This window comes from Cyanistes caeruleus, chromosome Z, assembly GCF_971803275.1.
Source record: "Cyanistes caeruleus chromosome Z, bCyaCae1.hap1.1, whole genome shotgun sequence".
Lineage (NCBI taxonomy): Eukaryota > Metazoa > Chordata > Aves > Passeriformes > Paridae > Cyanistes > Cyanistes caeruleus.
The window spans coordinates 28,994,090-29,007,326 of NC_141732.1; the positions used below are offsets into that span (position 1 = coordinate 28,994,090).

The following is a 13,237-nucleotide window of genomic DNA, read 5'->3' on the forward strand; positions in this document are numbered from 1 at the left end:
AACATATGTATTAAGCTGTTCAAGGCCTCCAGTCCTCCAGAGCCATCAAGAAATTCATGCATGCTTGTGAAGTGAGTCTAAGGCTGAGTCATGGGTGAGTTCCCTACCACAAAGACAAGAGGCTCACTCATTCCACATTGTCTGCATATGCAGCAGGAAGTCTAGCTTTTCTGAGTGATCAGCCAGCAGCACAGCTCACTAACCCACTGCTAGCTACAGCTCTGCCCCCTTCTTTACTGAGTTCTTCTACAGGACAACATCCAAGCCAGCAAAGAAGCCATTTTGAATCTGTGGAAAAAACATTGTTCCCCTTGGTTACAGTGCCAAAAGTAGGTGAATGTCAGGTATAAAAAAGGCTGGCAGGTCAGCATTCATCAGGTCAGCCTAATTCAAGATTGGAGGACCACAGAATCCAGTTTACTGTCCAACACAGTGTCAGATGTGTTCTAAGAGTGCAACAATGCAACCAAGTGAAAATTACAGGAGTATAAAAAAAATTTCTTTAAGACATTACAAGTTTTACTTCTTCAGTCATTTCTTCCAGACTATTGCCTAGAACAAAGCAGCCCAACTCTGACTAAACACACTTTTTTACTGATAGAACCAGAAGGTACACATACCAGTGGAAAGGCAAATTGAAAAGGCAAGAAGACAGCAAGTCCAAGTCCTACCTTGCACTTCCATGGTAGGATCAGTCTTATGCTCTGGAAGGACAAGTCTTAGCTTTGAAGACTAAAATGCAGCTTGAAACATTCTATAAGTCTTTTAACCAAAAAGATGTAACAAAAGAAAGAACTATCCCACCCAGTGACTACCCATTTTTCTCCAACTCCTCTTTCTGTATTTGTAAACCAGATTATATCCTGGTGACTACCATCTCAATATGGTGACAGCAGACCCCTCCTGAAGCAACTGTCATGGCTATCCCAAGCCAACAATAGATGAGGTTGCCTTTGACAAGTCTTTGTATACAGACAGTACTCCTTAACACAGCAAAACCTGACACTCACCTGACATCATGAAATTCTTAATATTTTTGTTAAACACACAGCAATATCCAAAAGTGAAGAGTTTATACTTTATTTTACTCATATACATGGACCAAGAAGATAGTTTCCACCACTTAATCTAGCTAGCTTGTTTAGTTTGTTTATTTTAAGTAGAAAAGTTGCAGGCTGTAATTTAGCCAAAGCTGTCATGCTTCAATGTCTTCATGGCTGGAGATTAGACTAGACTTTTAATAGTCTCTTCCAGCTTCTCTTTATTGGCCCCAGAGAACTCCTGCACCTGTAAAGAGAGATTGGTTTTTAGAACTCTTGCATTCAATGCTTGTTAACATTAGTTGCATAGCATCCAGTCACATACACACCTATTCAATTCTGCTAAAAACTAAAATTTTTCCCACCGTCAAAACAGTAAATATTTTGCAGATGTTCATGTATTTATTTCCCACTTAACTCATGCAAAAGTTGAGACAAAAGATATCAAATTTCACTTACCATTGATCCCGAATCAATATAAGACTCAAAAAGAGTCTCTCTCTTGAAGAGACTCTGAAGGTGCCCACATATCAGAGGCAGCTCAAAGTTACCTGAAGTTGCTCAGGACTCTACCAATCAAATTCTGGAAGGAATGTTCCAAATGACCTACCCCTGTGCCCAGCTTCTCCTGTAAGAACTGTTGTTGCAATTTACAGCTAGAAAGACAGAGGCAACATTCATCTACTGTCTCAAAAAACAGCAGCTCTGTCCTCCTGTATTGCCAGGGGTGCAAGGTACAGAGCAGACTACGCTACAGGCCATGAAACTGCTTGCTTGGTACAAAAAGCCACACATTGACTGTAGCACTGTGATTACAATTCTTCCAATAACATCATGAAGTTGCAAAAGTTCACCCTAACAAAACTGTCAAAGGTTCATAGTGACCCCATACTGAAAGTCACTCAACTATCCAAGGTGAAATTCCATCACCTTCAACCACAGAAACTTACACCCAAGCATTGTTTTCCTTTAGAAAAGCCTACCTTCACCTTGCCTAGCAAACTAAAAGCCTAAGACAACACACTCAGCTCCGCAAGTTCAGGCAGAGAGTACTCAAACTACCCTGCACAGGCAGACCACAGTCAGCTGAGCTGAGCTCCAAGATTGTGCTCTGACAATCTGTATCCCATCTCATCCATCCCTTGGCAGAGCAGACACAAGAGTTCTGTTCAGTCCTCCAACAGTAACCTCAACCAGGTTAGAGACTTCTGTTTGGGTAGGATTCCATAGACACCTATAGTTATGTCTCTGCTTGAGCACAAGCTGCATCCAGATAATAAACACTGACCAAGTAAATAGCAGAGTGCTAGGCAGATAGACCAGCAGTCTTAACACAGACATCTCACCCCACTATCTCTCATGAAACTGTCTGTGAGCCTGACCTGTAACTAACTCAGTTCACTACCTGTGAACAACCCAGTCTGCATCACCAGTGAACTGCCGGCTACATTTGGTACAGTACTAAGATGAACTTGCTTGCTCTCAGGAGTGTCTTAATGCTAGTGGTACCACAGAGACATAATCAAGAGAAAGCAGACTAAGTAGTCCAACACTCCCAATCTTCTTTCAAGTGTTTAGCTTGCCTGCTCCAGTACCAAAAACAGAGCCTACCTTCTTTCCATTCTTGTAGAACTGGAACGTTGGCATGCACTTCACATCACAGTGTGAAGCAACATCCTGGAAGAGACAAAAAAAAAATCTTCAACTGGGCATATTCTTAAGGATGTTAAATACAGAACCCACTCTAGCTGACTTCTGTTTAGGTGACAGGGTAAAGCCACTACTGCTCAAGATAAAGCAAAAGCACTTTTGCTAGTCCACCACTACCAAAACTAGTGCAATGTTAACATCTCCCTGAAGTAAGCCTTAAAGATCCCTTCCTCAATTCATTCATTTAATTCATGCAATAGCAAAAACCTTAACCTGTACTCTGTGTTCGGAAAAAAACAAATAGACCTCTGCATCAAAACAGATGTCTGGTTGTAAGACTCAAGAGCCCTATGACAACTCTTGTGCTTCCATGTGATATGTTTATCCCCTGAGAAAAAAATAATTCTTTCCAGCTAAATCCCTGTATTTCAATTTTTAGTTGGAAGTAAACTCTTGTTCTGTTTCAGTATGTGTGAAGACATTTTGAATTCTTGTCTGCCACTTGTGTCAAAGTCCTTAGCTGTCCTCCCTCAGCACCACCCCAGACCTTACCTGGGCATCATCCACATCAATTTCTATGAACACCACATCACCATACTTCTCACACAAACTCTGGAAAGAAATAAAAAGAACTATGCAGTTACAGTGTTCCAGGAAAGCTTCCTGAAAATATATGTTGATATAAACTGCTGCTTAAACTGCTAGCAAAACATGCTTTGTTGTCTTAAAGCAGCTATTTTACTACCAGGGAAAAAATTCTCTGTTCTGCTGCTGATTGTACAGAAGGATAAGCATTGTTTCCTCTGTGCATCCCACTTCTTGAGGCAATGCAACCGGCAGGTCTCTATAGACCTGAAATGCATGTAAGCATCAGGACAAAAGCTAAACCACATATAGTTTCCAACTATATCAACAGTCAGTCTATTTCACTTGGTAGTCTTAAAAATAGATACTTCTGCAACTTCTCACTTTTCCAGAAAATGCTGGTAACCACATAAGCGAAAAGGAACTCCATGTTACTGTCAAGCAACACAAAAATTTATATACAATTTAATGCAGAAATATATCCAGAAAAACTACTTACGTGGAAAAAGGGCTTGATCATTTTGCAGGGTCCACACCATGTGGCAGAGAAATCAACTACTATAAGCTTCTCACCAGCAGATTTCAGTTCTTCCTCAAATTCAACCTAAAAAAAAAAACAAAACCAAAAAACTTTTTTGAATTTTTGGAACACATTGATGATTTCCCCCCTCCTTTCCTAAATGATATAAGACTAATCCCAATGCTGGCTTGCTCTCAGAACTAATACACTAGTCATTATGGCAAGTCTTAAACACTTGACTGGGTTATTTGTACCATCATGTAAGTGGTTAAGTATGAATTGTTTTCATTGGTGCTAGAAGCAGTCAATGTCTTATGACTCACCAATTAGAAAACAACAACGTTCAGTCAAGCTCACTGAATTGTGGAAGCAAGCTAGAAATTCTTCAGTTATGATGCTCAACTCTGACAGCTCTTTGTTATCCCCAATATATGATCCTTAGAGTTTTTTTATAATCCATATTCTTGTCTCTGTCTTGGCACAAAGACTTTCATTTTCCTCTGGGATACACATTCCTCTACAGAATTTGAAAAGGACAGACACAAACCTTTGTAAAGTCCTCCACTCTGGTGACTTTTCCAATCAATAGCTAATATTAAAATGGTATTGTGTGTTTTATTCTAAAGCAACCTCACAGCACTGTTATTTTACCAAGTGAACCCACATTTGACATTATTAGCCAAAGCAATGCTACACAAACAGACTACACAAGTAAATATTCAATGCTTATTTGGAGTTTTCAAGTCTGTGTGTTGCACTTAGTCACACGAATCATCTGTGGACAATATTTCTCGGAACTAAACATCCTTACATACCATTACTCATTTTTGCTGGCTAAAAAGTGAATGCTTTAATAGAACTGAAAGATATTAAAAGAAATAAATACTTGGATGCTAAGAAAAGGCAAACAAATATTTCAGGCAGACACAGAAGGTGCTGATCACCTACTTCCTGACACTATCTTTGTCAAAGAAAGTACAAACCACTTCAATAATTTTCAACTCTGTTGTCTTGTCAATCAAGCTTCAGGATAGCTGTTAGTATAAGTGTCAAAAGATAGCTGCTTTAGTACCCCCTCAACTTAATGGAGCAAAGTGCTGGAGTCCTGTCAGCAAAAGCTGACTGAAAGCAGTATGGTTACTGCCAGATAGGGCAGGGGTTGGTTTTGCAGTGCAGGAGTTAACTAACTGATACCTGCTTCTGCAATCAGCCACAGTAAGTTGCGACTTGACTTTAGTAAGCTAAAGAATGCCAGGCAGGTGAGGAGCCAAAAGTCAGACTGGACATGAATACATATAAAAAGCAATCAGAGATCCTGCTCTCATGAGCATTCTCATGAGAGAATGTATAATCATGAGTATGTATAATCCTTTGTGAAAGTCTTTACAGCTTCCTATAACTTCAAATAGACTCAGCATTACATCTCTCTGTTAACAGATGTTTTCCCTCCCCACGTAGCTCTCTTCAGAGGCACAGCATCCATGCTGGTTTTTCCATTCTTGCATCTTGGACAGTCACAGTCTACTCTGCTACAAGACCCATAGTAACACTCCACACCACCTACTCTCATTCTGAAAGAGGTAGAAACTATTAAGTTTTCCTATTTCCCTACATTCCCCTGCTCCTGTACTGACATAATATGGATTCCTGTGCCCATTCCCACCAGCAATGTTTAATGTCCCTGTACATTACAGCAATTCACACTCTCTGTTCCCTTCCAGCACTTACTTATACAGCAAGTTCCTCAGTTGAGCCTCACTCCTTTTGGCCTTGAAACTCTACTGCTGATTTTTGGTATAGCTTCCCAGACCTCTGCACGGTAGCATCACCACACTATTGATTCCACTTCCCACAGCTGCCAGTTAGATCATCCTCTTTTAACCCCTAAGTGTCCTGTCCAGCTACATAACTACTGTATTCTGCAAAAGGAGGCCCAGCCCTGGAATGTGTTCATCATATGGCCACACACCTCAGGTTTGCTATTGCACAGAACAAAGGGAAAGTGGGACAGCATCATAATTACATCTGGTCACATATACCATTCTCCACTGGTGACCTGGTCCTGACTACAAATCAGGTGTTACCCTGAAAATCATCTCCACTATCAGCCAAAATTGCTGCAGGACAGTGAAAAGAGATGCTGGGTCCAAAGGTCTTACCTCTGCAATTTAAAAAATATCAAACTAGTGTGAGGTTATGGAAGTTTTTCTAGTGAGCTTAATTTCCCTGGAGGAAGGAAAACAGTAGCAGAAACAAAACAAAAAACAAGCTGCTTGGTCTGTCTGACTGACTTCACTAGTTGTATTTCATGTTAACTGTAAAGTGACAAGGTTTTTTATAAAAAAACTAAATAATCTCTATTACCAGAAGGGGAACCTCCCATCAAAAGGCTATTTTGTCATGCTCTAAGACCATACTCCAACTTTGTTAAACAGAATTTTCTCCAGGTAGCAGCCCACAGAGAGAAACCTCAGCTAGTATGCTGGTCAATATTGGTTTGTTCTCTGCAGCATTTGTTTCTGTTTGTTTGTTTTTCTTAAACATTTAATTACAACCTTCCTGAACACACACAAGATCTCATTTTACTTGTATTGTTGTCCATCAGAAAAGGGCATGCTACCTTCAACAAACACATTGGTAGCAGGCATCTGTTCCCAAGGGCCAAGTAAGAAGCTCTAATAATGAAAACGTCCAGTGTGCCTCAGAGGTTCCCAGCACCAGGCAGTGCTTCAGAAAGGAGGCTGCCGGCCACAGATGGTGCTAAAAGGAGTCTGCTGCTCTCAGCAATAGATAAGATAGGTCCACACTATCTGGCAGATTTGATTAAAGTTTGGTTGTAAACATTCTTTTCAGTAAGTATCAAGTCACCCTTGAACTTGCCCAGTCATCAGCTGACTGCCAATGGTTACTGTTTAATTTAGTGAGTTTTTTTTTTAAATCCAGAAGCTAGCAGACCAAAGGTTCAACTGCCTAAACTCCCTAGCACACACCACTTCTTGAATTATCACTTACAGCAAAAGCTGCAAATTTCCAGCATTTTCTTTAACTAAAATAACAGGAGAGGCAGCTAGAATCAAGAGGAAAGCTTTGGCAGCCCCAGCTTTTTAACTCTATACAACCCATTAGCTTTGGCTATAAAATGACATCCCATAGTCAAACCCTCTTACAAATTACACTGGTCACTCACCTCAAAGCCACTACAGAAGGGACAAAATACCGCTCCTTCTGCGCTACAGCAGGTACTACAGAGGGATCAGTCAAGCATCCTGAAAGTAGCCATTCTTCAGAAGCTACTCTGTTTCTGAAAAGGTGTGCAGGGAGAAGGGCCACATCGAGCTAGCTCTCACTCATTGAAGCTCTTGCAGACAGTGCAAGAATGGGTCTGGCCCTTTGTATCAGAGAAAAATACAAACCTCTGCTACAGAAAATCGGAATTAATCCAGAAATCCTAGCTGCATTGTGCTTGAATACTCTGTGTGCCACTGACGTTAAAATGCTATTGTCAGCATGACTGTTGAGTCCACACTCGCCATGGATGAGTAACAAAAGTTTGCTTTAACTACAGCAGACTATTAATCAAAATTCACAGCCAGGATAGTGGAAGCCTAGCTAACTTAGAACAGACTCTTCCTCCAGAGCCAGGTTTGTCTTGATTAAACAACGTTTAATCTGTTCCTGTGTGTAAGGAACCTCAGATCTTACACCAAAAGTTTGCCTCTCCTGTGCCACCACAAACAGAGAAGCGGGAAGAGATGCAAAGCAGAATTACATTCACATACCATTCTTTCTCCAGGATATGAATGGTAAGTCATTTCATTCAGCTTAAGGAGCTGCCTGCATTCACCGGATTTTGAGCTCTGGTCACAAGTGTTAGCTTGTATATTTATGTATCACAAGCCAACACTTTTTGCAGTCCAGTGGGAGAGGTCTGACATGCTTTTCATTTAAAAAGTGAACTGACTGTAGAAAACCACAGCCTAGAAAACAAACTTGGATGTGTTTGAGACTTTAAAGACTGAGGTTTTGAAACATTTTGGGGTGCAAATGTGTGGTGGGGGGAAGGGGCAGGTCAGGCCTTGCTTTGGTGAGGGGCAGTGCAGTGCCCCACACTGGAGCACGGGGGCATCCCTAGAGCCTGTATCGCAGACACACAGTGTCCATTGATCACCGGCACACTAGCGGCAAGGGGTATTTAAGGCCAAACAGGCTGCTAGCGTATGTTTTGACCTACCTCCTCTTGGAATTTTTATCAGCTGAACACCGCTGGGATCCAGCAGTTAGCTGGGTGTGCCCTACAGCAGTATAGCTATATGTGCCCTTTATGTCCTTTCTGTCTTTTTCTTCTTCTAATTCCCTCTTCTCAGAATTTTTATCTTGAAGTCAAACAGGCTTAGAGTTTGCTAAGCTGAATGGGCTAAATTCATGCTTTGAGAAATGTTCTGTGTTGACTGAATTTTTGCACTAAACCTTTGCCAAAGTTCTCTAATTTTCTAAAGTTGCCAGTAAAGCCTTTTTTGTTGTTTTGACCTCTTGAGAATATCTTGTGGGTATCTCTCCCCTGTGTCTAACTCAGAGTTAGGCAAGAACAACTGCAAGCCCTGCTAAAGACCTTGTTGAATGACGTTTTGGAGCCTTACAGGATGCCCACACAGCATCACTTGTAGACGCCTCAAAATGAGATTAAAGTGATACTTGCACCAAATTTCAAGTTCAAAAGATGAGACTAGCCCAACAGGATTTTTCCTGAAATGAAGAGCTTGCTAAGTTTGCATGAAGAATATTTCTCCAGACTTGCGTTCCTAAGTTACAGCTAACAAATATTCTATTGTTGTCTATCAACCACATCAGCTGCTGTGCACAAGACCACATACTATTTCCTCACCAGCAGGGTATTCTCCATGTGTTGGTCTAGGCTTTATGACTATTCTGTATCTCAGAGCCAAAGATGCGTTTGCATTCACAGAATCACCCGAACAGCGATGTGCTGCATTAGGGTTGTGAATATGTCAGACAGCAACATAAAAAATGAAATACTTCTTAGGCCAGCAACTCCTGCTAAGTACAGGGAATGGGCTATAGCAATTCCTTTCAAGTCAAGAATGGATGAACTTTTCCATTATATCCTGCCCAAAAATGCAACAGAACTTATGCCAAACTCTAAGAAAACCACCTGGTGGCTTCCCCTACACACTAGCAGTACATGAAGCAAATCGGGACTACCAAATTAGGGTACTGTATCACAAAATCAGTTAGGTTGGAAAAGGCCTCCGAGATCATCGTCTCCAACCTGTGACCCAACACCATGCTGTCAACCACACCACGGCACTCAGTGCCACGTCCAGTTCTTCTTAAAACATCTGCGGGGACAGTGACTCAACTGCCTCGCTGCGAAGCCTAATCACGCTGTATTTTAAGAAATTCCTCCTAATGTCCAACCTAAATCTCCCCTGACGCAATTTAAGACTGTGTCTTCTCCTGTCGCTGTAGTACCCTGTTATCCGCTTGAGAAACCACACTTTTTCCTTAAGACTTTAAGTCCGATGAGCAGCAACTTGTAATAACGTGACATTGCATCACCCCCTGCTCATTGCGACTCCCCGCAGCCTCAGGTCGCGCTGTTATTTGTCCCTCCCTCTGGTCCGACCGAGCCCTCCGCGCGGCTTCCCCCGTTCCCGCCGCATGGGTGAAGCAGGCTCCGCCTGCCCGGGCAGCAGACGGGCTCTCACCCGCCATCTCCCGCAGGCCAAGGCCTCTCGGGAGCCCAGGAAAGCCCGAGCAGGACCCCCCGCCTGCCAAGCTGCCCCCGGCAGCGCTCCCTCCCCGCTCGCCCGACCGCCGGGAAGTGATGCTCGTCCCGCCGTCCGCGCCTCTCACGGCCAAAGGACATGGCCGCCTCGCCCATCGGACTCACCAAGCTACCCACGATCTTCACCATGGCGGCGGCGGCTGGGAAAGGAGGATCGGTGGCGTAAAGTCAAGAAGCCAAGGGATTCGATACTGAGCTCGGCTCGGCTTCCCCTCTTACCGCCCGCCGTCCCAGCGCTGCTCCCGCGCCGCCCCAGCCGCCCTTTTATGGCCAGCACCTCGCCGCGCCGCGCATGCGCAAGGTCCGACCCGCCTCCTGCCGCTCCCCGCGCGCCCCCGCCCACGGCGCCGCCGCGGCCCGGGGTCGCTGGGGTGCTGCTGAGGGGAGCCGGCGAAGCCCCGCCCCGCGCAGCCCCGGCCGGGCCCCGAGAGGGCGTCCCAGACGGCTGCCGGGGGGAAGCGGCAGCCGCAGCGGAAGAAAGGAAAGCCCAGGAAGGCTGGAAAAGTGCTGTGTAATGATGAGCAGGAAGTGCTCGGCCTCCCCCCCAGCTTCCCCCCGCGGAGCGGCTCTGTCTGACGCCGCGGTTTGCTCGCCTTACGAGAAAGGGAGTTGGTGTTGCCCGTAATGCGGGCAGAGCGGGGCTACTGCAAAGCTGGAAGGCTGGAATAAGTCACAGAAATACTTTTTCTTCCTTTTTGCCCCTTGTTGCTCTCCTTCCCACCAGCAAAAGCACGGAGTGGCGCCGTTTCTCTGGGATGCGGGCCTCTCTGCAGCGCAGAAGGCTCCGACGCCAGCGGTGCTTGCCCGGGGTAAACACTGAGCGCCTCCCGTAGCTCCCCTCACGGAGGGACTCAGCCAGGACCAGAAAGACTCCTCACGAAAACAACTCAGCCGACCCATCCGAGGAGACTCTGGCGGAACCTTAGGCTCCCATTTGTCTTGTTTATTTCTCTGTGTTTTGGAGACATCCTTTGTTTCACCACATCCTGTGCCGCTGCCCACCACAGGTCTGCCACAGCCCTCCTCTTCTGTTGGGCTGGTAGGATTTAATGTTGGACTCTGGAGGTTGCTGACTCCAGCTCCCACTGCACGGGACACAGGAAAGGTTAGGATTTGGGATACTGGTGCCAGGTGTGTCACGAATGGGCTGTTTCTGCAGGTTTCAGCAGCTGGGTTACCAGGCTGTGAAAGGTTTCCTCTGGGATACAGCTGAGCAGAGGATGGGAAGACTTAGTGCAAGTCCTGTATAAAAAAAACACTTCTTCCTTAAAAAGAATAAGAAAACAGAAGACAGTTTGGTTTGGATGCAGGTACCAGCTTATCCCAACAAGATGTGCCCTCTTAATGTTGCTTTGCTTGTAGTGAGAACGGTGTAAGTAATTCTTTATTTTGGAAGTATATTAAGTGTGAGGTATACTACAGCAGCAGAACTAGAAAGCTCTTTCCTGGCCCTTTAGTTGCATCCCTTTTGCTCAGCTTTAGTTGCACCACAGTCAGCTACCTCCTGTCTAGCTCTTTCCATACCTGGTATTTATCTGCCTGAAACACTTCGGGTGCTACTGTCCCTGTTTCTTCCCCTGCCTGTTGGATACCATAAGTATCCCCTTTTTCCCTTTGGAAAAAAAAAAATATTAGAGGAGCCAGGATGCCTGTGGGTGAGAAACAGCACCGTGAAGGCCTGGTGGTTTCTGTTGTCTTTCATATTTTCTTCCAACTTCCTCCAGCTGGTCCCTGCTGCCCTTGTGTCTGTGTGTCCTTTGGCTGACAGACACAGTTGGTACATGTGCCCTGTGCTGCTTTGGGGAGTGCAGCTGCTGCTGCTGGCTCAAGAGAAAGTAGGAATTCCTCATCAGCAAGGCACCTTGCTCTGCAACCTGCTGCCTGGCAGGATAAAATTACAAGAAGCCCAGCATACCTTCGAAGTCCAGCTCCAGGATGCTCCACCTCTGCCAAGCATTGCGTGGCTCTTGCAGAAGCCAGTGCAAGCAAAGGCAGGAAACAACCCACCCAGATAATAAATTCTTAGAAATCAACAGCTTTCTCTAGGCAAGTGTAGGTGAGTAAAGCCTTTCTAAACTGGAAGAGAAGGTGTCCCCCTCCTCAGGTGCCATGTGTGGCCACTTGCCTCCTGCTGTGCTCACAGTCAAGTATAGGCTTAGGCATACAGCAGTTTGAAGTCCAAAATGTTGCTGTAGGATTGTTGCATGGATGCCTAAAATAACTGGACAGTAATATAATTGTGAGATAAATTTGATCTGTGCTTCATTCTTAGACTGTAGAAATTACTATCATGACGGCACATAATAAAAATGTGTCCTCTAAGTGGGGAAAAAAATCTACACATCCAGAAAACACCCTGTTTTCTTACTTTTTTTTCTTATATATTTTTTTTTAAACTGTGGAATGTCTCATTGTTTACCTCAAAATTGCTGTAGCTCTGCCATGTACACAGTCACTCAACCACAGGGGCCCCAGCTTCTCATGTGCCCTCACCCCCACCCACCTTCCTCACAAATGCAAATGCAACATACTTCTCTCCTCCTGGCTGCTGGAGAATGGATGTTAAAGATATGCAAGTTGACTTGTGGAGAAGTTGAAAATCACGTGAATTTCATGCTTCAGCAGACTGCTATATGATGTGTCATACCCAGGAGTCACTGGATAGGATGGTGGCCAATAGATGCCTCTTGGCAAATGTGGGGTGACAGGGGACCAGGAAGCACTTAAAGACACACAAGAAGGTGTGTCGGCTTGCTTCTGAAAGTCAGAAAATGAGGCTTGAGGAGGGACAGAGTGGAAAGGCAATGTAATCTTCAAAAATCAGTCCCTAGATTGTAGAAAGGTCTGGAGACATTGACAAATGCCTGAGCCACCCATGCATTATAAGTAAATATATATTTGCCACACTCCTTGGATGTCTGGACAAAGTGTGGGAGAGGAAGTCAGCAGGTCTAAATTTAGGCACCCTCAAGAAAATTAATCAGTACCACTTAGGTGTAGGCTAGTAAAAAGGACTGTATTTTTCGAGCGCTTATGCTATTCCACAATTCTCACAAACCTCCAGTAAGGAATTCAATTTGCCTTGTTTAGTCTCCTTTAAAGCTCCTGTGATGGAAGGCATCCTTTTAAATTGGACTTTGCATGTGCTGATTTCTGTCACCTGTTAGGTGAGAGCAACATGTACCAGCAGTAGGGAAGAGCTTTACCCAGACCTGGAGGTGAACTCAGGGTGTGCTCAGGGTCAGACCTGCAGTAGATTTGGGAGGTTGAGCAATTTACAGTTTCAGTTCTTTCTGAGCTGCTGGAAGAGGTGGGAAGGGTAAGAAAGGTGGGCAGCAGTAATCCCTGACAGGATGACCAGTGAAGCAGGTTGTAGATCAGGGTGTCCCGTCTGCATGAATGAGCCAGAGCTGTGACACATGGTCCTGGTGTGATGCCCCTCCAGCTCCATGTGGCTTTCCAGATCTGTTTACCTGTCTGTAGTGTAAAGGCTTTGGAGCCATGAATCTGCTTTCTAGAGCTTGCTTTGTCTTTCCTTCTTTGTGTGCCAGTGCATGTTGGTGGATGGAGGAAATGGCATGGAGTGGTGAGACCCAAGGTAGGCTGGAGGTCTGCAGCGCAACATCCTGAGTGCGA

General features: G+C 44.6%; 2 protein-coding genes across 5 annotated transcripts in view; one reads left to right on the forward strand and one right to left on the reverse strand.

Annotated features, from left to right (window-relative positions):
• Positions 1-1,064: 1,064 nt before the first annotated feature.
• On the reverse strand, positions 1,065-9,906 carry LOC111941235 (thioredoxin). Its single transcript, XM_086868348.1, has 5 exons — positions 9,707-9,906; positions 3,775-3,879; positions 3,243-3,302; positions 2,652-2,717; positions 1,065-1,287 (listed from the first exon to the last, which is right to left on the reverse strand). The coding sequence occupies exons 1-5, from the start codon at positions 9,728-9,730 to the stop codon at positions 1,225-1,227; spliced, it is 318 nt and encodes a 105-aa protein (XP_086724474.1). The 5' UTR covers positions 9,731-9,906; the 3' UTR covers positions 1,065-1,224.
• A 49-nt stretch (positions 9,907-9,955) lies between these two features.
• The window catches only part of LOC111941258 (uncharacterized), a 33,136-nt gene continuing 29,854 nt past the window's right edge, over positions 9,956-13,237 (forward strand). For 2 of the 4 annotated variants that reach the window (XM_086868347.1, XM_086868346.1), the window contains exon 1: positions 10,036-10,973. The gene's annotated coding sequence lies outside the window, so the exon portion shown is untranslated. Of the gene's footprint in view, positions 11,658-13,237 lie in introns of all 4 variants that reach the window. The other 2 variants (XR_002869923.2, XR_002869921.2) reach the window with 2 other exon arrangements.

Coding starts and splice junctions, on each gene's coding strand:
- LOC111941235 (XM_086868348.1), bottom strand. CDS start 9,730: ATGGTGAAGATCGTGGGTAGCTTG. Junction 3,303..3,774: donor TGATCAAGCCCTTTTTCCAC/GTAAGTAGTTTT, acceptor ATTTCTTTCCAG/AGTTTGTGTGAGAAGTATGG. Junction 2,718..3,242: donor TTGATGTGGATGATGCCCAG/GTAAGGTCTGGG, acceptor TGTCTCTTCCAG/GATGTTGCTTCACACTGTGA.